We start from the raw sequence: 23089 nt of genomic DNA on the forward strand, positions 1-23089 counted from the left end.
ATTAGCTTGGTAAGATTATATTTATTTTCCGTAAATGTCTCTGCTCCATAAAGCAAGGATTCTGCATTTTTGCTTACGGTGTTTGTGAAATTTCAGCTCAGTATCCCTAGATTTAAGGCATAGCCAAGCTTTTTTCCATACTGTCTGGAGCAGCACATGTACTGAGAATTCCAGTGCCCTCTCTTTTCCCTGCTCTGTTTGCTCCCTGGCCAGATTTTGTGTTACTGGGCAGTGGTTGGAAACAGTTACGGTAGTCATCTAAGTACTTTGTGAATAAGAACTTCTACTTTAACATAAAATGCTTTTCTCTGTTGTCTTCCAGATAATGAGTATGTTTTCATTGACCTGGAGCAGAAGCTTAGCAAATACTTCTCAAAGGAATGGAAGAAAGAGACCAACAAAGTAAGAGAGGTGTTTAATTTCAGAGACTGTGGCTTTGGTGTTGGGCTACTCGCTGAAATGGAAGCTCTTAGACTAAGGTCCGTAAAGCATTTCTGGAAGGTGGTCTGCAGAGTGCTGTTCAGCAGCAAGATGCTGTGACTCGTGCACGGTTCATGCAATTAATTAAAACAGATAAACCAAACCTCCATACAACTTTACCTCAGCAATAGTAACGACATGGTTGCTGCTTAATTGCTTGCTTCCTTTTGAAGATAGGCTATCCTGGGAGAAGTCTAAAGACTTTACTGTTATACGTAAGCAGAAAAACCTAGAATGACCTTGTGTGGCTTGAACCCCATCCCACCTGAAGTGAGGGAGAGAGCTGGAGCCATGACTTTCAGAATATACATGAGAGGACAGTAGAAAAAGAGGAAAGATTGTTTTGAGAAGAGCCTTAGTTCTTTGAGGCTAGCCAGCCTTGTCAAGGGAGAGGAGAAAAACTGCGTGAAATAAAGACGAGCCTGTGTAATTGTCTAGCACTGGTCATTTAGAGACATGATAATGCCTGTTTGTTATTACTGAAGGAGCTGCAGTCTAGAATAAAGTGTAATGTACAGCTACGCCCTGATATCTTAATTGGTGCATTATAACTTTTTCCACTTTCCTCAAGGGTTTTCTTTTGCAGAGTAGGCATGCTTGCTGATTCTGCTATGTACAGAGCTTTGCAGGTTCCTAGTAAGATTTGAGGATCCCTTACCTGATAGTGCTTCTCCCAAATAAGTGAGGGTTACTTCAGAGGCAACCCCAAGCCATATGGAGAGCTGTCCCTCCTGCCAGTGAGGGTTTTCCAAGGCAGGTGCTTCTGGCCACGTCAGTGTGGGGTGCGCTTTGTGGCTGCTACCAGGCAGGATTCTTGAAACACTTCTGAAGTCTGGATAAATGTTGAGTCTCTCATGTGAGGTGAATCCCCAAAGGCTAAATGAGTTGCCATTGGCAGTACTGAAGCCTAAAATGGGTTAGACTATTGGACTGGGTTAGGAGACAGGAATTAAATTCCTGTGAAGAGGCTTCAGGTGGAAAGCCTCATTCTGTTGAAATGTTCTGTTAAAATGGGGTGACTCTGGACAAGATCCAGGGGGGAAAAAAGTAAGTATTTGCTTGATGATCAAGAAGTTGCTGTCGGTGTCAGACAGGCCATGCACAGGGAGATGGGTCTGGGCAGCAAAGCCTTGGGACTGTCTCTGTGAGCAGTTACCTGCACAAACATTAGAAGTGAGAGACAAAGAAGAAAAGATGAGGGAACAAGCTAATAAGATCAGATGTTCCTTCTTCCCCCTCTCCTCCTGTTCAAGCAAGCCTGTAAGTGAAGGGAAGGCTGTCCTTAAAACAAGAGAACTCCTGCTGGCTCTCCTCTAACAGACAACTCAAAGCAGACAGCAGCGTCTCCCTTTGCTCCCCGACTGCAGGAAGCTGTGAACAGCTAGACAGGAGCCCTGCCAGACAAAAGGCGAGGAGTTAATATCAGGCTGGGGCGCCCCGGCCGCAGGCAGCACGGGCTGGCTGAGCAGCTCCTGCAGCACCCTGCGTCCCCGCTGTGGGATGTGGTACAGAGCTGGGGTGTGTGGTTAACTCTGGCTGTGTGCTGGGGGGGGCTGCAGCGGTACTTGCCTGGTGCCTGCCTGCCTGGCACGCTGGGGAAGGCCATGTTAAACTTGCAGTGTTCAGCACTAGTGTGTCCAGGGTGCTGCCAGGTGCTGAGCTGGGTAACTTGAGCCAGGCTGGGCATCCCCAGGCTGTTCTGGGGCTCTTTTATACCCGGCTTATCCACCCATCCAGACTCTTCAGCTCTCCCTGGGATGTTTTGCCTTTCAGCCTGTTTTAATGTTTTATGATGCCTCATTGATGTGAGCCTTGGTGGTAGTCAGATCCTCCCCAAAACTGATGAAGAGCTTAGATTAGCAAACTAAAAGCAGTATGGGGGGTAAGCTTGAGAGAAGAGGATGTTACAAGAGGAATTTTGAATGCTGAATGTTATTTAACAAATCTTCTGTCTCTGCTCTAGGGAACAGAGAAATTCAGCCCTCCTTTTGTTGCATTCTTTAGAGTACAATACTACGTAGAAAATGGAAGGGTAATAAGGTAAGTTCACTTCTGTGGTACTGTTTTCTGTTTCCTTATTAACACTTCCTTAAAAATTCAGCTTGCATTTTTGTTTTTGTAAGAACAACCCAGATTTCCACAACGAACAGTGCATGTTTTCCCCCTGTATCACATTCCTTATCCCTAGGTCCCTGGAGGATGGTAACTGCTTTCCCATCTGTGTTTAGAGAGCAGGTTGAATTACAGCAGTACTGAAATATGGTTAACAGCCTTTGTTTGCATCTTTTGGTCGTGTGAAAAGCATCAGATGAATATACGAAAAATAGGTATTTATACTCCAGAGCACACGCTAGCAGTTCTGGTTCAGGTTTTTGTATCTGCACAGTGCTCTGTGCAGTCTGCTCCTGGAAATGGACTTTTGTAAACGGACAAAAGAAATGACTTCATAAGTTAAAGAGTTTTGCATTTGAGTGTGATCCATTCACGTGGAATATGGGCTGCACTCAAAACACAGCCGCACTGGCTGCATGGTACAGAACAAAGGATGAGGTAGTTGAAAATGAACAACTGACAGGATTAATTTGCATCAGCACTGCTGGCGTGGCTGTGACCCCAGGGCAAGCCAAGAGCTGGGATAATTCAAGTAGATTAAAATCTTTACTTAATTTTTTGGCATTTGTTCTCCTCTTGAACAAAGCTTTTTTTTTTTCTCCCCTCTTTTTCCTCCCCCCACCCTGTCCTCCACAGTCTCTCTTTTTGAATGCAGGCAAGTCTTCTGGAGTCTGTTTGGCTGTTCAGTGTTTTTTGTTTAATTTTGCTTTTAGGTACAAAGATTGCACAGCATTCTTCCACCCCCTATGCACATATCCTCTAGCATCACATGCAAATTTCTCTTGCACTAGTAATTTAATTGGACAGGTTTGTGGAGCTGTGTAGAGGTAGTTACAGGGCCCTTTCAATCTACGTGCATGTTTTTATGAGCAGACTGTAGTGTCCAGCACTTTGTCTGTACGTACATGTCAGCAGCCTGCTTCCCTTGAGCTCTTGTGAGGGTGTGTGTACACGTTATCAGGGATACAAATGCCTTATCAGACTGTGCCTGGTTAGCAGTTTGAGGAAGAACACTAAAACAAGCCCAGGGCTCCTGCATCTTTTGATCTACCTTGCAGGGAATTAGCAGTTGAAAAGCACCTTAAGCCTAAGGCAAGGTGAAATGAAAAAGCAGTGCCAGGTTTAGAGGGGAAAGGAGGACAGGTGTGCAAGAGGCAGGACTGAGATTCAAGGGAGTTGGTTCTCCTGCCTGCTACAGGCTTTCCAGAAACACAGAAGCGCTTGATGTAGTCAGTCTCCAAAACAGGTGTGATATGAGTTTTCTTTCATCTACCCTCTGCCCTAACTTCTTAGATCTCGTGCTCCCCAAGATAGAGACTATTGTTTCCCATGTTTGTACAATGCTTTGTGTGCAAAGACCTTGATCTTGGCTTGGGGTTTCCCACAGGCACTTAACTGTGTCATGGTGGCATGGGCAGACATCAGGGATGCCAGTTCAAGCCTTTCTCTCGCAAGCAAGATGCGTTTGAAAGTCCCTGTATTATCCTGACCTTTCTTCTCTTCCTCACACAAATCTGCCCTTGTGTCTTGCAGTGACAAGGTGGCGAGGCAGCTTTACTACTGTCATCTCAAAGAGCAAGTGCTCATGTCTCGGTGCAACCACAAAGAAGAAATCTACTTCCTGCTGGCTGCCTACAGCTTGCAGGCAGACTTGGGCAACTACAGGGAGGAGGTCCACACTGGGAAATATTTTGAACCTCAGGCATATTTCCCGCAATGGGTAAGTTTGAGAGGATCTTTCTGTCAACAACCTGCATGCAGCAGGAGCTATGTCAGGCTGGTACCTAGCTACAGCCACACAACTTCCCCAGCTCCTGCTGATCTGCAAAGATCTGAAAGATCTGCACAAGCTAAGCTCTACGGAAAACCTCTGGGCCGCAATGCTAAGTATGTTGCTCTTTGGTCCTAGCTCTGCAATGCTTACCTCTGGGATGAAGAGACCTGGACCCCAAGGAGTAGTAACTGCTGTGCAGCGCCTCTGGTTCCTGCTTTGTCATTCATTGAGGCTGAACCGTAGTAAGGGAAAAGGGAATGGCCTAAAAATGGTTTTACATGCTTATTTGTAAGCATGTGTACATTAACTCGTGCCCTCCAAGACCTACAAATGGCTTGGAACGCCAAGAGTTACTTTTATTCTTGAATGAAGGCAAATTAGCTGAGAAAAAAGAGTTTGAAACAAAAAAAGTCTGTCAGAGCTGGTTACCTGCAGGGAGTTCTCTTGTGAAATGGTCAAGAAAACTGTTTTAAGCACATCAGCATCCAGAACAATAGGAAAAGAAGCTAGCTATGTTATGGATGCCTCCGTTGCTGATACCTGCTGGGGAAGGATGTTTCCCAGAACATGGACGTGGCCTCCTCTGCAGCCTGACTGTGCTCTGTCACCTGCTTTGGGGATAATGTTCAGAGCAGTGACAGGGGTTGCATCAGGGAGTCAAGGCTGGTGGAGTCTGCAGGCACAAGTCGCAGCCTGCCTGCCGTGCAGTGCAGAAGCGCTCCTTTCTCCACCAGCAGGTCGGGTGCCCTTCCTTGCTACAGGGCACCTGGCACAAGGTAGCTAACAAAGGGCTGGAAAAACTGAGTCTGGTGTGTGCAGTTTATGGGGCAGTTAAATCTTATCGTAGACCATTGCTCATCTGGCAAACATTGCAAAGGCCAAGGCAAAGCCTGGCTCACCTGCGTTGAGCCACAGCCCCAAGCAAGTATGTGGGTGATTTATCACTACAAAGAGCAAAACCTGGCAGTCACAGGGACGCCTCTCTCCCTGCCCCTGGGCTGCTGTGGGGGAGATACTCCTCCTCCAGCATGTCCTCCTGCAACACGTGCTGGAGATCACCTTTGGAGATCATTTGGCCAAGAGCTGCCCCAAGCCTCCTGCTAGTGAGGAGAGGCGGTGTTGCCCCGGGGTGAGCAACCCAGCTTTGAACTGTGGAGCTGTACTTCTTTCTGCTGATGCTGCACAGCTGATGGCATCGATGTTGTTCTTCCCTGAGCCCAGCCTTCCTCGCGGGAGGGCAGTTTATCTAGCACAGCATGCAAGGAGAGCAGAGGTGTTACCAAAGAGAGTAAACAAGGGGCTGAATTTAAAATGGAAGTGGGATTTGGGTGACAGGGTCCGGTTGTTTTGGGTCAGGACAGGCTGCTTCTGACAGGATGTTCACAGGTACCTGGTGGGGTCTAGTTTTAAGCACCCTGCATGGCAAGGGATTTTGTGAAGTGAATTCAGCCAACACTCCTCTTATGTGTCACTGCTGCTCACAGCCTGGAAGGGGCCAGTCTGGCTGGGCTGCCCTGTAGTGTTGTCTGGAGAGAGCATGTGGCCAAGCACAGGAACTGGGTACTCACAGGGCAAGAGTAAAAAAAGGTCCAGTGCAGGTTTCTCTACTACTTAGCAAAGCTGCATGCCTGCCAACCACTCCAGACAGACACAAAATACCTTGAGATAGTGTTACCCTCCCCTTTGACTATGGAAATGCTAAGTAAGCCTAATGTGTAGTTTCTGGTCTTTAAAGTAAAAACAAAGCAAAACGCACAAAAAAAAAAAAAGAAACCACACCAAAAAACCCACAACCCTCTAGCATTTCTGCAGTGCTGGGAGATATTGCTGCTGATTGTGTTGGCATGCAGAGCTGTATTTGTTATCTGCCCATAAGCATTTAGGGATGCCAGGAGTTAGGGAAACTAATTCCAGCGCTTGAGAATGAAAAGAGCTGACACGAGCTCTGCAGTCTCTGTTATGATTTTGCCATCTACGATCTGTTGGGAGACATCGGTATCATCGGAGCTGCTTTAAATGCTTATCCTCCAGGGAGGTAGAGGTGAACCTGGGCTAACTTCTTGGGAGAATGCATGAACCTCCTCCACCTCCAGTCTTGGCTTTGCTGTTGATCACAGCTGCCTCTCGTGGGCTTCACTGAAGAGTTGCTGACTTGTTTGTTTTCCTTGTGGTTTAGATAATTGCAAAGAGGGGGAGCGACTACATCTTGAAACATGCCCCAGAGATGCACCGAGAACAGCAAGGCCTGAGTGCAAAGGAAGCTGTGCTGAAGTTCATTAAGGAGTCCTGCTTGTTGGAAGATGTTCCCGTCCACTTCTACAGGCTGCAGAAGGTCAAACAAAGAGCTTATTTTAAACATCTTTCTCCTTTTTAATTGGGTCACTGTTTTGTTTTTCACTTTCTGTGTAGTTGAAGAACAGTTGCCTCTGATTTGGAGAGGACAAACAAGTATAAAATATCCAGGCTGTGAGACCTGTCCCCATAAACAAATTTGCTTCCAATTTGCTAGTGTAGCTGGAACATTATTTTGTCCCTCAGCCAACAAACTGGCCACAGGAATGGCAAAACTTAATTTTTGCTTTGTCCCTGCCTGCCAGTGTACTTGCACCAGGGAAATCACTGAGAAGCTGCACTTTGTTGTAGTCCACTGAAATGGTGACAGGAGGTCAGTCAGCTTTCACACAGACACCACATAATAACTGAAGGTGACACGAGTCATCCCACCTTTCTTACCCCCCCTTCAACACTGTTGGAGTGTTGGGTATTTTTTTGGCTGTTTTGTTTTCAGCTTTTTGGATTCCTTGATTGTTGCTTGTCCCTGAGTCTTTGCCTTTCCACCCAAGCCTGCTTTAACCAGATTTGCTTCACTTTGATGTGCTAAAAGTGTAGTCTAGAAATAGGACTGAAGAGAAGTTTGGTGTTCCACCTAGGCGAGTGAAACCTGCTCAAGCAATTAGGAATTGCATGAACTTCTTTTCCGAATGGAGCTGCTCTACCTTGTCAGACTCATGATTAAACATCTTGTCTGTTTGTGCTGGGTCAGAATTCAGTCTGGAAAGTTTCTGCTTCCTTTGACCAAATGTGGCAGCTCTAATTACTGCAGAAACACAGAGAAGAGCCTTGCATTTTCCAAAGGAGATAAATTCCACTTTGGTTTTCAATCTAGGGTTAGTTTCATTCCTTCACAAACTAGCTGCTCCCCCTACCTCTGTTCAGCCTTTCTGTCCTCTCCGTTTTGATGCTAATGCTGTTAATGATGCAGTCATAAGAGGGTTGGTTACACTTGAATGCCATAAGAAATCCAGCTGGCAAGACATGGTATAATTTATATCTGAAGGCACTGTGGCTGTGAAACTGATTGCCCTTAATATCCAAATTTGAGTCTGACTTGAACTCATATTTTCTGCATTAACTCCTTTGTGTTGTTGTATCCACAACATGCTTTTCTTCCTGCTGCATGACACAAGGAATCTCGTGGTGAGGCATCCTCCTCCTAGGTGACTCCTGGGCCACAAAGCTCCTGATTGAGCTCACAGGGGTGCTGGGTGAAGGTGTTGGTGCACTGGCTGCCATGAGATTTCAGTAGCAGTCACTTCTATCTTACTCCCTCCTTGTGGCTGCTGCTGGGGTTGGGGACTCTCAAAGAAAACAGGCAGCACTGGGCACCATATCCCTCCTCCAGACCAGCCCTGATTTATTAAAGGTCTTTGACTTCAGGAGGCAGAAAGCATTTCTTAGTGACTTTCAGCTGGAGTTCTGCTGGACATGGGTGTTAACAGAGGGGCAGAGGCTGAGGTAGATGTGACAGTGTGTGGCTTGCATCTTGACAAGCCAGGTGAGAACGTCTTGGTGTGAAGTTTGAGCTCTGTGACTCCAGAAATTTTTACCCAGCGATTTTCTTCCTCCTGCTCCTCTTAGTAAGAGAAGTCTGTGTTGTCCCCCTCTGACTCCACAATGCCAGTAGAGAGATTGAGTGAACTAGTGCTGGACAGTTCGGGGATTTTTGATTTTCAATCTTTAAGCAAAGGAATCTCCTAATTAGAGAGAGATTATGTGGTATGAAGGTACAGCACGAGGAAAAACAAGGCAAATTTCCAGTTCAGCCTTAAGCACATAAAACTGTCTGTTCCCAACACTGAGATGAAAAGGTTAGGAGAAAAGTCCTGTAACTTTGGGCACTGATTAGCTCTCTCCTGGCAAACGTACACCTGAGGTCCAGCACGTCCCAGGGTGAGAACAGCCATGCTGTGGTAAGGAGAAGGGGCAGACATCGCTTCTGTTTTGGGCTCTCTGTCACCTGGAGAGTGAGAGATGTGAATGTTTGCGCTAACAGCAGAGATGGCGGTGGTAGTAAGTGAGTCTGTTACAAATTGCCTCTGAGAACAGTAATGGTCTGTGCCCTCAGATCACTTAAGCTGCAGGATTCCCTCTCTGGGGCTGTTTGGGGCATGTGCTGCTGGTGAAAAGCTGGAGACTTCCAGCACAGGAGGATCTGTAGGTGTTTCTGATCTCAAAATTCTTCAGGGATCAACAAGACGAGATGCTTGTTAGAAACAATAAAAAGCAAATGGGCTGATGGCATCTGTCTGATGAGCAGTCCTGCTACCTCTCTTGCAGTAGGTGCCAGAACAAGAGCGTGGTCTTTGTAGATTAACCTTTGACTCCAGGCTCTTCTGTCCTTTTAGGATAAGAAGGAGGATCGCCCAACAGTTATCCTGGGCCTGACCCTTAGAGGAATGCACATCTATCAGGTAACAGGCTGCCATGAAAGCCTTCTGGTGTAGCATTAACTCTGCCTAGCTCCCCTGTCCTCCCCCCACCAGCACTCCTCTGCCTCCCCTGTGAGCAGCAGGCTCCGCATATCTTGCATTCTTGGTTGTTTGCAAATTCTTTGCACATCACTGACTCCACCCTGTACCTGCCAGTTCCTGTGTCACCCCGAGTTTGATGTGTTGCAGGAGGTGAACCACGTTCGTCAGCTCCTCTACGACTTTCCCTGGTCGCACATCGGGAAGCTGGCGTTTCTGGTGAGTGTGACAGAACGGATGCCATCTGGCAGCGAGCTGCCCACCTGGGACCTGGCGAAGGTGTCGGCCTGCCCAAATTGCCATGTCAAGTCCTGTAACTCACACACACAAGACTGCGGCTGCCTCGGTTAGCCATGTGGCCGAAGACATGTTCGTGCTCACTCACTGGCATCTCTCCTCTTTATGCAGGGGAAAAAATTTGAGATCCAGCCAGACGGTTTGCCCTCTGCACGGAAACTGGTTTACTACACAGGTTGCCCCTTCAGGTCACGGCACTTGCTGCAGCTCCTCAGCAACAGCCACCGGCTCTTTCTGAATATCCAGCCAGTGCTGAAGCAAATCCAAAAACTGGAGGAGGCTGAAGGTATGTGGCAGAAGAGCAGGTGGCTTTGGTAAGGGGAAGAGTACATACAGTATGTTAGGCTTTGATATTTGTTTCTGGCACCAGCAGCTTCCACCTGAGAGCAGATCAGAACTCCTCAAATTTGTACTTTCTGACAGGGGATCCAACTGCTCCATGTCCATCTTGTCAACTCAAAGGAGTTCACATCCATCTCTGAAGTGGTGGCGCATGGTTACGTGGAATCAGTGTATGAGGAGAGGTGGCCGTTGGTGTCATCCAGCTTGATTATTTCTGTCTTTTCCTTCAGTGGGGATATAAAAGTGGCATGGAGCTGTGTGGGAACAACTAGTGCCATGTGCCAGCAACCTTTACAAAGGCTCAGTAATCAAGTGCATGTGGGCAAAAGGCTCAGATTGCTTTCACAAACCCTTTGCATTCTTGGAAGTCCCTTTTTGGTGACTCTTTGTTGTTCACTGTTTGGTCAGATAGCAACATGGCAGTGCTTGTGAGAATTGCAACTAAACAGGTTCACTATTAAAAATGTTTCCAAAAATTTCCAGAGTCAAATTGGGATCTACTGCTTCTCTTGCTTGGCAGATATCCTGCCACCTGATTAGCTGCTATTTTGTTTTTCCTATTTGGTAGTGGCCTTCTTAGAGGCTAGCTCACGTGAGTACTCGCTTCTCCTGGCTTTGTTCTTCAAAGAGCAGATTTCCGTCTTCTGAGAGAGGCTGAGGCATGGCAGACAGCAAGGCTTCCTTGGACTTGTGCTAGAGCTGCTGCCATGTCTTTGTTGGCATTTTGAAATCCTGTTCCTTGCCAGACACTGTCAGGAAATCTCTGCTAACATTTTATTGCCTGCAATTCAGAGCTTAAATAAACATCTTACACCATTGTGGTAATACCTGGGGACGTGATTCAGGTGCCCAGACACAAATGTTTGAAATGCCCTGGTGCACCTCCCCCCCCGCTTTCTAGCTTCCACTTCGGGGTGGGACAGATTTCTTCTAAATTGTTTTGTATCTCCTAGCTTCTTGTGGATTTCTTGTCCACCTTTAGCATCCTTCTTTTTGGGCCACAGAAAAGCCATGAGAGAAATCATTAATAAATGCCAGCCATGGAGATCCCATTCTTAGCTGTCTCCACACATTGGTGACTCTCTTGAGAAACAATCGGTGTACTCTGTTTTAAAGACTGAACACTTAGGTTAGGTAAGCGATTCCTGCTTTGCTGCATTTCCTTCATTCTGGAAGGCAGCATTTCTGAATTGTAACTGCCTCTAGTTGCCTGCCCTAATTCAGCAGATACTGGTTTTACTGTAAGTATGACTGTAGTTCTGTTGCAACCTGCTGGGCATCCCAGTGTCTGTAGAATAAGCAGAACACAAAACTTGCTTGTCATTTATTTGTTCAGTAGCTGCAGCAATTTTCTTCACCATCAGGTTGTGCCTGTCCCAGAACTTACCAGTTTTGTTACCCTTCCTTCAGTCTTGCTTAAAGTTTCCCCTGCCTTCTCTCCTCGTTCTTCCTCAGAGAAGAAGCGCTACCGGGAGTCCTATATCAGCGACACACTGGACATGGACCTGGACCCGTGCGACAAGAACTCGCGCGGCAGCGGGAGCAGTGTGGGCAGCCGGAGGGATAACCGCCTCTCGCGCCAGTCCACGGGGAGCCACGGCAGCTCTCACACCTCGGGCATTGAGGCTGACTCAAGGCACCGAGTGTCAGTGGAGATGTCAGTGGATGAGCCCTTCAGCATCGACCGAGTGCACAGGAAAGAGAAATCCTGCAGCTCAACCATCAGCTATGGTAGCTCTGGCATTGACAGTGGCAGTAAGGGGAGGGCTGAAGATGACTCTCAGGATGATGGTAAGGAATTTGGAGATGCAGAGTAACTTCTAAGCCTGCTTCTGCTTTCTACAGGAGAACGGAGAATAAGAAAACATGAAGCAACTCGGAGCAGGCATGTAATGCTAACCCTTCTTCTGCCACTCTTTTCCTCCTAGATCTTGAGCTGGCAGTAGATGAGCCAGAGGAGGTGCCTGTAGATGAGCCTTTAGGAAGAGACCAGTTAGAGGAGGCCACTGTGGAAGAAGCTGTTGAATCTCTTCCTCTAGATGCTGCTAGCTGCCAAGGTGAGATGTCTTTCTGCTACTGCTGAGTGCTTTTCTTGAGGCTGTAACATCAGGAAGATGTTTGGGCAATCAGATGTAATCTGAGAGATCTAAGAAAGCTGTGTCTTCTTCCAAACAAAGTGCTACTTACTGTCTACATATTGCAGCAGTATTTGAAGTCAGCTCCTCTAGAGTTTAAAGGCCAGCACCTTATATTGTACAGTGTTACTTTCCCCTTTGTTCCTTAAGGTCTCCCCTTTCCCAGTTTAGCAAGTTACTGTGTTTATATGCAGTTAACGACAAAAAGATAACTGAGGCAAACCTTCTGTAGTGAAGGATTTAATTTAAAATCTTGTATACCACAAGACAGCCAAGGGGTTCAACCACAGATTAATGGGCAAGTTGCAGGAATTAATAGCTTAAGTTCTGTGGCTTATGCTATGGGAAATGCTAGACAATGGGTTCATGCAGGAGCTGTCTGGCCTTAAGACATAACAGGCTTCGTAGCAAATCAAGATGGGCAAATACAGGAGAAGTTGGTGAAAATCTGTTTTCTTGTGAGCTTTTATATGTTGCTTCTTAGGGACAAACAGGAGTATTTGTGAGCAAAACTCTCAGAATATTGAGGGTGCTTAGTGATGTATACTTGTATTTATAGGATAGCACTGTCTGTGTGTAGCCTGTGAGGACAACTTCCCCTTTCTGCCAATAAAAACTCAAACATGTAACGCTTCTTATTTCCTCCTCCTTTGCAGCTGTAAATCAGGAGTCGCTGTCTGTGGTGCAAGTCACGCTAATAAAAATGAGAGGTCAAAGTGTGGAGTCCCTTCATCAGGTAAGGAGTGGTGCTTGGCAGGAAGGTCTGTGTGTGGGCGTTGAACCAAAGTCTAGTGTAATGGAGACAGCTGTAAATCAGGTGAACTTGATAGGTCTGTATTTGACTGATTGAAATGGTCTAACTGAAAACAGCTGTTGGCCAATGGCTGCTGTTGGGAATAGGATGAGAGCAACATTCGGGTCCAGAAAAGTACAGAGAGGTTTGGAGCAACCAGTGTGGAAATCTTGCAAGCCAGCCATCATCTGCCCTAAGCTTCCAGACAGGAAATGGAAAATAAACCACTTGCAAATTTTCAGCACAATGTAGAGCCAAGACCATCCATACAGTTTGGATGTGGGTTGCAAGCTTGATCATCTTCCTGCTCCTGAAGCCAGAAGGAGCTCACATCAGAGCAAAACCAGATGTTCAAGCTCTAATTGCTATCATTTGTGTGATTATACTATGTGTATGCTGAAGTCTTTGTTGTCAACATTTTATTTTCATCCAACCCTTGAGAAAAGACAACTATATATGGTAAAATATGTCATATCGTAAGTTGGACTTTGGGAAAAGTTTATGAAGTTGTCTTTTTAAGGCCAAACAATATCTTTTTCAGCTTGTACCCACAGGGATGGAAATGTTTAGTTTCTTTATGTAAAAAAAAAAAAAAAGCCTCTGCCTCTAGTTTTCTTTCTTGATCCACATTATCCTTATCTGCTAAAAGAATTTAAAAAATCTATTCACCCTTTTGCCCTATACTCCTAGATTTTTTTCTGGACAAGGACTTAAATCACTTTAAGACTTCTTTTCACTTCTCATGCTTCTTACTGGACCCAGTCAAAAGTGATAAGGATTTCACTTATCAGCAAAGTACTCTGTTAAGTGCTGTGAGAGATGGAAAAAATAACCAAGCTTTTATATCAAAAGCTGAACGCTGTGCAGTACAAATCATAATGTACTTATTTCTGAATTTGAGTTGAATGACTGAAGACAGCAAGGCAAGGAGCAGGTATCTTGTTTGAAGTACTGGTTTTATGTTAATACTTTCACCAACACACACTTAGTCTGTTAATTGATTGGGAGGCATCTGTTTAATACAAGCATTTCTGATCAGCACAGGACTGCTTAAACAATTAAGAGACATCTCTTCACCCTGATGGCACTTGTACACATCAAATACTGTGCTTGCTTAGTGCTGGATGGACCATGCAGTATACATGTATGCCTATTTCTGGGAGCACAGCTGAGCCAACACGGATTTCTTCAGGGTAGTTTTCTAGTTCCCATCCAGTGTAGGTGAGAGACTTAGTACTGGGAGGTGCTTCTCTGTGTTACTAACAGAAGTGTCTCGGCTTAATATTAAAATCAGCATGTAGAAGCTGATTGTTAAGACAGAGAGCAAGAAAAAACAGGTGGGGAAGTTGGAAATGTCTTGGATGGTCAGTAATGCCTCCAAAGAGGACACATCACTACAGCTTGTGTAGCATGACATCTTCCTCTGGGAATTACTGCTGCTTTGTTGCTCTTGTCTTCGTTTCTGAGCAGTGTTATGTAGACAAAAGTATATATTGCACTTAGTGAATTTTGGACACTAACCTATTAATTTGCGTGGTTGTTACCAACTTTCCTTTCAGATCCCAAGACTTTAAAAGACTTTAAGTAGCTTCATCTTGGTGTGTTCAAGCAGTTGGGGTGATTCTTTAATGCATGTGTTAGCGGAACCATGCAGTCAGTGCAAGTGTCAGGTTGTTCAGATGTCATTAATACCTGCCCAGTGTTTTGTCCTTTGTACTGGATGCAGAGGACATGGTGCGTAGAGATTAGGCTCTGGTGCAGTGAGGCCAGGTAGCTGCACACACTTGTAATTTCTTAATACTTCATAGCTTCTTCATTAAGCCAATATCCTTCAGAAGGCTGGTGGGGCTGTTTGAAGGAGTGGAAGAACAATTTGGAAAATTTGAAGCATGCGTAGCCAGCATCCTTAGGCAGTGCCTGAGCTCATCATTGTTATCACGTGCATTTTACTGATCTGGCAGGTCAAATCGCCGAGAGGCAGGAGCTGCACAGACCAGCACAGCCAGAGTTTGGATGACATCCGCCTGTACAAGCACCGGCACCCGCCACTGAGTGCCACGCTGTCCTCGGACACGTCCCACAGCTACACGTTCGGCTGCAGCCTGGAGGATAAGCTGTCTGTCTACGGCTGCGTTTATTCCACAGCGGACTGCAAAACCAAGTCTGCTCTTTACGGGAAGCGATCCATGAACTGCCTCTCCTTGGATCTGCTGGGAGAGGACCAGCTGCCAGAGGAGTTCGTGGTGTAATGAGATTGGAGCTCTTCCATACCAGGAAACAGCACAGCATGGAAATATATACCTCATTCACACGTGTGATGTCACTGGGTCTTGTAGGAGATTGAGCAGCTTTGTTACTCAACTCCGTAATCAGCAAGTGGCATCGCTTCTGCAGACCTGACTACAGGGCAAATCAGCTGGAGTGTAGCACTTAACGTTGGCATTGGGAGGGTCTGCTGAGCAGAACATGGAAGTGGGCTGCACCATTAGTAGTGACCAAAAAAACACAACCCAAAACTGGACCAAAATTGATTTATCAGAAAGATATTTACAAAGTCCATGGCCGTTTAGCTTCCTGCTTTTCTCTTGTGGTCCATTTATGTTAATGCTACTATACGAGTAGTTTGGTTGTCTTGAGCTTGTGCTGCTGCAGCACTGCTAGCAGCTGTCAGGTCAGGATATACTCTGAGCATATTTGGATGTCTGTGCATGGAAAAGTCTAGCCTTTTCTGATTGTAATGCACAGAAGTTGCCTGTTTGCTTTACTGGGAGCAAAACTTGCTCTGCCATGAGTTTTTTGTTTGTTTTGTTTTGTTTTGATGTAAGCATCCAGCCAAATACAATGTAGGCTCTGTGTGTTTGTATTTTTTTTTTTTTTAATGCAACAAATGGAACTGTCTGTCAGCTGTCTCTACTACTGCCATGGTATAGATGGGTAAATAAATCCCTATATCCTTGGGAGAGAGATGGGGGAAGGGATGATACAAATAGCCATTTCTGAGCATACAGAGGACAAATTAAGAGCAGTAAATGACTGGCTCTTGAAGACAGGAGTGTGACTGGAGAATTTGTCCGGGCATGATCACCCCTTAAGTTGCATCATACTTTTAATGTTGTTCTTTTCTTTATTTTTCATAGAACTGTTCCTTAGAATTTTTTACTCTGCTGGGGGCAGATGTGGACTGGAGAAAGTCGCTTTGGATAGACAAAGCTCCCAATGGCTGTGTTCAACTTCATCCTGCATAGGTCACGGAAGTGTGCGTGAACGATGCTGTAGGGCCTGTGATGTGATGATGGAGGCACGGGGGGGAACCAGGGGTACTTTGGGTGGTCTTGAGTCCCGTGGAGCTGGCCATGCTGGCTCCTGGCAGGAAAATAGCTGTAATTATGCTGTTTGATTAAGGGATTTGTCTGGTGTGGAAAACACACTGCTGCCCTGTTACATCCAAATAAATGTATAGTTTTTTTGATTTCCTTCCCTGCCTTCCCCCGCTGTTAGTACCCCCTCCCCATCAATTCCCAACATCTGGAAAGCTTGTACTTAGATCATGCATAACCTGCTTTGGACAGCAGGTGGACACTAACTGCTTTTCATGGCAAACTTTAGAAGCTGAATGATGCTGTTGTGCTGATTTGGGAAGTATGTGTTGTACAGTGTTGATCAATCGGAAGATGAAGATGGCTGCTTTGGGAAAGGAAGGAAGTCAAACCACAACGAGGGAGGGTTCATGCTGCTGCCTTGACAGGCTTAGCAGTTGTCCAGTGAATTGCATTCCTGTACGCTGTCAAAATAGCAAATCCGTGAAGTCTGCAAGCTCACTGTTTCTATGCAAGTGAATGTGGTGTAGAGAGACCACTTCAGGCCGCCGGATGCACCTGCATTTGCTGAAGTGACATCAGTGGCTGTACATCCTCGTAGACAAATCTAGCCCAAACTGTTAGCCGTATGTTTGAATGAATGATGGACACAACTCACTGTAACCACAACTTAATTGACTGTGCTCTCTTTGATCACGCTGTTCTTTCTTCTCTTAATGAACAATTATATGTGTGTTCACTGTAGCCTTTTTTCCATCCTTCCAAGCAAAGCCAAAATACCTTTAGAGTACCTGAAGCATATTTACAGTATCTAAAAAAAAGCTCTCCTAAATGGACCTAAATGGTGAAAGGGCATCTGGCTGCTTGTGGACAGTCCAGTTAAGCCTTCCCTGATACTTGGGACCTATTTGGCCGTAAGCTGTTGGAGATTGTACGCCTCCAAGAACCAGGAGGAAGGTGGTAGTGCTGCAGGGAGCAGCTTTGCTCTTGCACCTGTTGCAGAGCTGGAGGGACAGCTCTAAAATACGGCAGGTATCGTTATTTGGAAGGGTGTCACAAAACAGGCATGTGTTCCACGTGCTCGCATACATGCACACTTGTCTCAAAGACAATCACAGTCATACCTGCCTCAGCCTGACCAGTTTTCTGAAGTGTTTATTAACCATTAAGAATGAGCAGCTTGGTATTTTCTTTTCACAGCTACCAAACATTAACTAGAACTGGTGAAATGCTGCAGTCCTGGTGTTGCTGGTTCACAAAATATACCACTGCCTGACAGCAGTGTAATTGGCTCTTGCACAAGTCTCCGTTGCCTTGTATGTACATGGGGGTTCCCTGTATTTGTTCATGGCTGGTGGGGAAGGCAAGTGCTCCAAATCTTCATTCAGTGGTCTACGCAGTTCCCCCCAGTACTGTAAGTTACAAATGCATATGAAGGGGAGACTGGACACTTTTTTTTATGTGTACAGACTGAGAGTGAATCAGTGAATACCTTACAAGCACTGTGAATATCTATTATGCAAGTTTTTGTATTCATATGAAAAAAAAAAAATGTTCCTGCTAGTAATAGATGTTTTTTGTCTTTGGATTTAGAATGTCTTATTATTTTGGTTTCATTAGTTTGGTAGAGGGTAACTTGTAAGCATTTATCAGCTGATGTTAGAAACTAGCTGCCAATATTTGTATATATTTGTAATATACTTGTGGTATAATCACTCTATTTTAATGGTAAAAGTTTCTCCTTTCTATGAAAGGAATTTTTTGTTAAAAAAAAAAAAAAAAGTATATGTACACCTGCAATAAAGTATTGACAGAAAAAAGTAATTGTATATATATTTTTTTTCCTTCCAAGAGGTGGATGTCAGTGATGTCTTCCATTTGAGATAGATAGGTTTTGGAAATGAATGTGCTGCTGGGCTGTAACCCATGCGTGAGCTCAGCTTCCAGTGGAAAACCATGAACACTGCCGTCACTGGAACAACTCCTTTTCTTCCCTGCCAGCCTCGGCAGCAAGTTGCCAGAGGGGCCTCTGTCATACCTTGAGGACCCAGTCCAGCCGGTTGGAGTCAGCTGGAGCGCTGATGGGGGCTGAATCTAAGTAATGAGACATGGGACAAGCTGCTCACGGTGGTTGGTAGAGAGAACAGCGTGCGGACAACTCCCAGGGGTGTGTAGAGAGCTCCTGTCAGCATCCCCCTGGGGGCTGCATCAGGGACGAGCACACCAGCGCATGTCATGCAAAGCGCTGCCGAGGAGCTCTGCTGTAAGTCACCTAACCTGCTGGCCTAGTGTCTGGCGTGGGTAAAGGAAAGTTTTGCTTTTCTTGGGACATAAAATCTCGGAAGGAGTGCCCCAGTATTGCTATTCACATCTTTTCTCAAAGGAGCTCGCTGGCAGGAGTTTGTAAATTCTTTTTCTCCTTTTCCCTGGCTATATTATAGACTGCTAAAGATAGTGTTTTGGTTTTTGTTTTGGTTAAAAAAGGTATTTTTAAAAATGTGCTTCAATAGTATAGTGTTGCCCCTAGTCTTGAAATTTTTCCCCTTTGTACTTCCCACCCCTGCCGAGGACCTGCTGGGTATCTGCTTCATATGTTCTTGAGGACGAGAAGCTCACACAACTTTGGCTAAGGGGGTTGGTAACAGTTTTTTATAGAGGTAAACTTTAATATTAAATATTACAGCAATATATTAAGCAATCTGATTCACAAGGGCTTTGTCATTTCTCTGTTGCTTTGCTGGACAAGTAATGGAGTGATAGCAGGCAAGAAGGTGCTAACGTGGATGCTGCTGCCTGGAATATGTAGGATGGATGAGCCGGTCTGTGAAGACGGGACTTCTCGTGGCACCAGTGAACCCCACATGCAGGAGAAATGCAGTGACACAGCGAGGGATGGGGACGTTTTGGTGCGGCACCCGATGGGTGCTGAGGCACGCCAAGTGCAGCAAGTCCTCGGAGGTCCGGCCTGAGGACGTTTAAGCAAAGCGTGCTGTGCTGAAGCTGACGGGGGCGTTGGGCCGAGTGAGAGCAGTGAGCCCCGGGAAGCTGGAGGCGTTCCGAGGGGCAGAGCAGCCCTGGAGCGAGAAGCGCTGCCCGCGGTGCCCGGGCCCGATGCCGGCGGCCATCTCGGGGCCGGGCCCATGGCCGGGCGCGGGCCGCCCCCTCCCGGCCGAGGCGGCGCCGTGAGGCGGCAGCGCGGGGCCGGGGCGCGGGGCGGCGCCCGAGGAGCGCAGCGGGGCCGGGGCCGGGGCCGGGGCCGGGGCCGGGGCCGGGGCCGGGGCCGGGGCCGGGGCCGGGGCCGGGGCCGGGGCCCAGGGCCTGGGGGGAGGCTGGCGGCGCCGCCCCGTGCTCCGCTGCCCCCTCGGCCGGTGCCCGAGCCCGGCTCTGGAGGTGGCGTTTAGCCTTCCTGGTAGAGCGCTGGTGAAGGGCATAGCTGTGGGATTTTAAAACTCCGCTTGATCTTTATTCCTGGAAATCCTTGTCCCGCGTTTTTATTTTAAATCTCACAAACAGGTTTATACCAGCCCTTATTTTCCCAGTGAGATAACTGGGTGCGGCATGTGCTACAGGTCTTAAGTCTCAGCCCCCCCAGAGGAAAACGCCACAGAGTACTGGGAGGACAGCGGTCGCTCCCTGCTCCTCACCGGGTGCAGGCTGCACTGCCCTCCCTGCTGGGCCACCTCAGGCCCGAGTGTCCAAAAGCATCCCCTCCAGAGACTCTAGGAGCACACACAGAGGTATCCTCCGTGTCCCCAAACCTCAGCCCAGGGTAGTGCCATTGGGACACCTCCCGGTTCCCTTTGCCGCAACTGCTGCAGGCACCGGTGTGGTGAGGATGCGCTGCTCTGTGCTCAGGCAATGGGGATCTGTGAGCAACACCACACGCTGTAGGAGGACGGGTGTTTTTCTGCCCTCGGTGCATAATTCGGCACCCAGGGATGACAGTGACACGGCTCTGTACCTACCACTGTGGCACCCACGCTTACCGACCACTGGTAATAAGAGGCAGTGCAGTTTGCTGTTGCTCCTGGCTGAGGTATTGAAATCTTTCTTGTCTGGCCTGTGGGTTGCGCTCCTATATTTAGCGTTAAATCGCTTGGTGTAGGTGTGCGGGAGCTTTACCCCAGGTCTGATGGCAGGAAGCAGGAGCTGCGGCCAGGCTCCACGCAGCCTCTGCTGAAGCAGCTCCTGAGCGCTCTGCTCTGCATTGCGGGGCCAGCGGCACTGGCAGTGCCCCATCCCCTCCTCCCAGTATTTCTGGGGCCACAAGGGGTTTTCTGCCCAGATGATCCGTCTATGGCTAATGCAAATGCTCTGCTCATGGTCTTTCTAGACAGATGTGAAGAGAGGGCTCCCGTAATCCTGTTTTTAAAGTACTGATGCACTGAGGTGCGTTTAGGGAACATCCAGAAGCCCAATGTATTTTTTGTGTGTATTTTTGGACATCAAGAACCAAACTCACACTTAGGGAATACCTTGAGGTCAGGTGTGTGAGCACCAGGGCTTTGTTTCTCACCTCTGTAGAGCTGCAGTCCCCACCTGGCTCCACACCCAGGCGTTCAGCTGGCCCTGTCCTGCAGCTGTAGCTGAGCAGCAGGACTTGCTGTGGGAGCAGCTGGATGCAATTTTCCTTAACATTTGCACTACCAATAATAGGGAGGGCACAAAACTTTTCAATTTGCTTCAACACAAACCACTTTGAGAGCTGAAGCAGAATTACTGCTGAAAAACACAGGGTGGGGGCGAGCATGTGAAGGGACAGCCCTGCAGCCATGCTGCTGGCTTTATCCTTTTTTTCTGGATCTGCAGCCCAAAAGAGAGTAGGAGCTCATGCGGGTGGCCTTCCATGGATGTTGCGAGAGCTCTGGGTGAGCTTTCAGACAACCCCACGCCTTTAAGGGTAACGAGCTTTAAGAAAGCCCCAAAGCTGCTGCCCCAGGTGCTGCTACCACTGTTCCAGCCCAGCTTCATCGCTGCAGTCCTGCAGCCTCTGGGCTGCCTCAGTAATTCCAGGCAGGTGCCCACACGGCTCCAAGTGCAATTTCTCATCCAGAGAACATACAGAAAAAACACAGAGCATGGTGACAGTGGGGACAGATGCTTCAGAGGTAATGCCCTGGGCCTGGAGAAGCACGAGGTTTGCTGGTGGCCCTGAATTGCATCCTGCTGCCCAGGGGCAGGGGCAGGAAGGGCTCTGGATGGCTCAGCTGATGCCCTAGCACAGCTGGGAGTAGGTCCACAAGGAGGGTGCCACAGACAAGTGCAATCAATGTGGAGGAAACCATCTCTCCTCTGCAGAGAAGAGCTGGGGAAAGGTGGAGGTCCTTGCACCAGGAGGTGAGTCACCAGCAGCTTCTGGTGGTGCGGCCCTGTGGGTGAGCTGCCTGGGGGCCATGGCTTGCTAAGGGCATCCCATCCCATCCCATCTCATCCTGTCCCTTCCCGTGTGCTGTTGTGCCTGGTTGTCTCCAGAAAGTGGCTGTTGTGTGTTGCTCCGTGGAGTATTTCATCTGTCGCAAGTCCTCTCTCCTTGTCTGGGGGGAATGCAAGATGTGCTGCTGCTGAAGGTGCGGGTGCAGCTTGCTGTGGTCAGGCATCGCCGTCTCTTCCTGCCCCTTGACGTGAGGGAGGAAATATCATCTTCTGCCTTTTGGACTTTCACAGCCTCTGCCATAGCTTCCAGAACTTTTTATAGTAGTGGTTTGTTTTTTTTTTGTTGTTGTTTTTTCTTTTTTTTCTTCTTTGTTTAGAAGAGGGCAGAAACTCTTTAGTGCAGTCCAGAGGAAAATGAGAGGGAATAACACGCCTCTGGTGCTTGCCTCCAAGTGAACTGCTGGGCACTGGCTCAGCCCTGCCAGGGCACTAATTTCATGTGGCAGAAAAAGGGCGAGAGGGGACACGTGTTGGAGGAGGTGCTGGCAAGCATGAGGCCAGAGGGGCTGCGGGATCAAGGGGCTGATAACTTGGCTTCTTTTTGGATTCCCCATGGAGATGAGAAAAGGGCTCATTTTTGGCCTGCAGTCTGTGGACAGGCTGTGCAGATCTCTTGTTCCTGGAGTCTGGTGACTAACCATGGCCTGGATTTTTCCCTCGTCGTTTCTTATCAAGGCTGTTGCTAAATACTTGCTGTTACAGCTGGAGCTCTGCAGTTCTCCTCCTGTTGCCGTGTTTAGGCCCTGGTGTTCGCGCTGTTAGGACTGACGTGTGGATGTCTTTGGGCACGTCACCATTTCTGCACTGCAGCAGGACCTCTGAGGCTGATCTCCCAGTCTTTAGGGATGTCACACTGAACACACAACGTGGGTTTGGGGCACTACAGAAAGTTATTCGAGTCTTGTGTTTGAGACTCCTCTTCTAAATGCTTCATCTGATCCATCTCAGGCTGCTGGGTGTGGGGAAGGGGATCACCCTTCTGTTTGTGGGAGAGCTCGGGTAAAAGCACAGGTGGAAAGGATTCCTGTTGTGAGGCAACGAGGCTGTTAAACAGCCTGTATAAAACCCCGTCCATGAGCTCAGGGAGGGATTTGCAGTAGAGCACGGAGGTGTGTTATCAGCTGGCTTTAGCACTCCCCACGCTGCCCGCGTGGTTCCTGTGACGTGCGAAGCTCCGGGCAGGCGCTGCGGTGCCCCAAGGCCTGTGGCCTTCCCTCGCTGCACCATGCTTGCCCCTAAATGTCACCAGAGACCAACCGAGCGCAGTTTTAGGACGCTGATTGTTTGGACACGTTGCCAACCCCAGTCAGGACCGCTGGGACTGTGCCTTTTATTAAAGATGAATCCGAACAAACAGCACTGAGCGCGGCTGTCGGCTCCCCCCAGGCAGAGCCCTACGTGAGCTCAGAAACGCTCAACTTCTCTCTCAGACTGTGTCTCTCTCATTTAGAAACCGAATACGCTGCAAGATTAAAATCTTGCTTTGTTAAAAGGGACGTGGGGACAGAAAAACATCCTAGGCAACAATTCCCCTCGCTCACGCCCTTCAATTAGATCACCCTCTGCCCTCCTCTGGACGGCGCATGGCTCGCGGTGCT

At 47.7% G+C, this 23089-nt stretch overlaps 1 protein-coding gene across 1 annotated transcript in view; it reads left to right on the top strand.

Moving 5' to 3' along the window:
• FRMD1 (FERM domain containing 1) overlaps window positions 1–15595 on the top strand; it is a 35978-nt gene extending 20383 nt beyond the window's left edge. Inside the window, exons 4-14 of the mRNA XM_068676881.1 lie at window positions 323–402; window positions 2444–2520; window positions 4126–4312; window positions 6543–6698; window positions 9052–9117; window positions 9325–9393; window positions 9583–9757; window positions 11269–11604; window positions 11742–11870; window positions 12605–12684; window positions 14703–15595. Of these exons, the coding sequence (XP_068532982.1) occupies window positions 323–402; window positions 2444–2520; window positions 4126–4312; window positions 6543–6698; window positions 9052–9117; window positions 9325–9393; window positions 9583–9757; window positions 11269–11604; window positions 11742–11870; window positions 12605–12684; window positions 14703–14990 (1643 nt within the window). The 3' untranslated portion in view covers window positions 14991–15595. The remainder of the gene's footprint in view (window positions 1–322; window positions 403–2443; window positions 2521–4125; window positions 4313–6542; window positions 6699–9051; window positions 9118–9324; window positions 9394–9582; window positions 9758–11268; window positions 11605–11741; window positions 11871–12604; window positions 12685–14702) is intronic.
• The last annotated feature ends 7494 nt before the right edge of the window (window positions 15596–23089 follow it).

Source organism: Anas acuta, chromosome 3, assembly GCF_963932015.1.
Source record: "Anas acuta chromosome 3, bAnaAcu1.1, whole genome shotgun sequence".
Classification (NCBI taxonomy): Eukaryota; Metazoa; Chordata; class Aves; order Anseriformes; family Anatidae; genus Anas; species Anas acuta.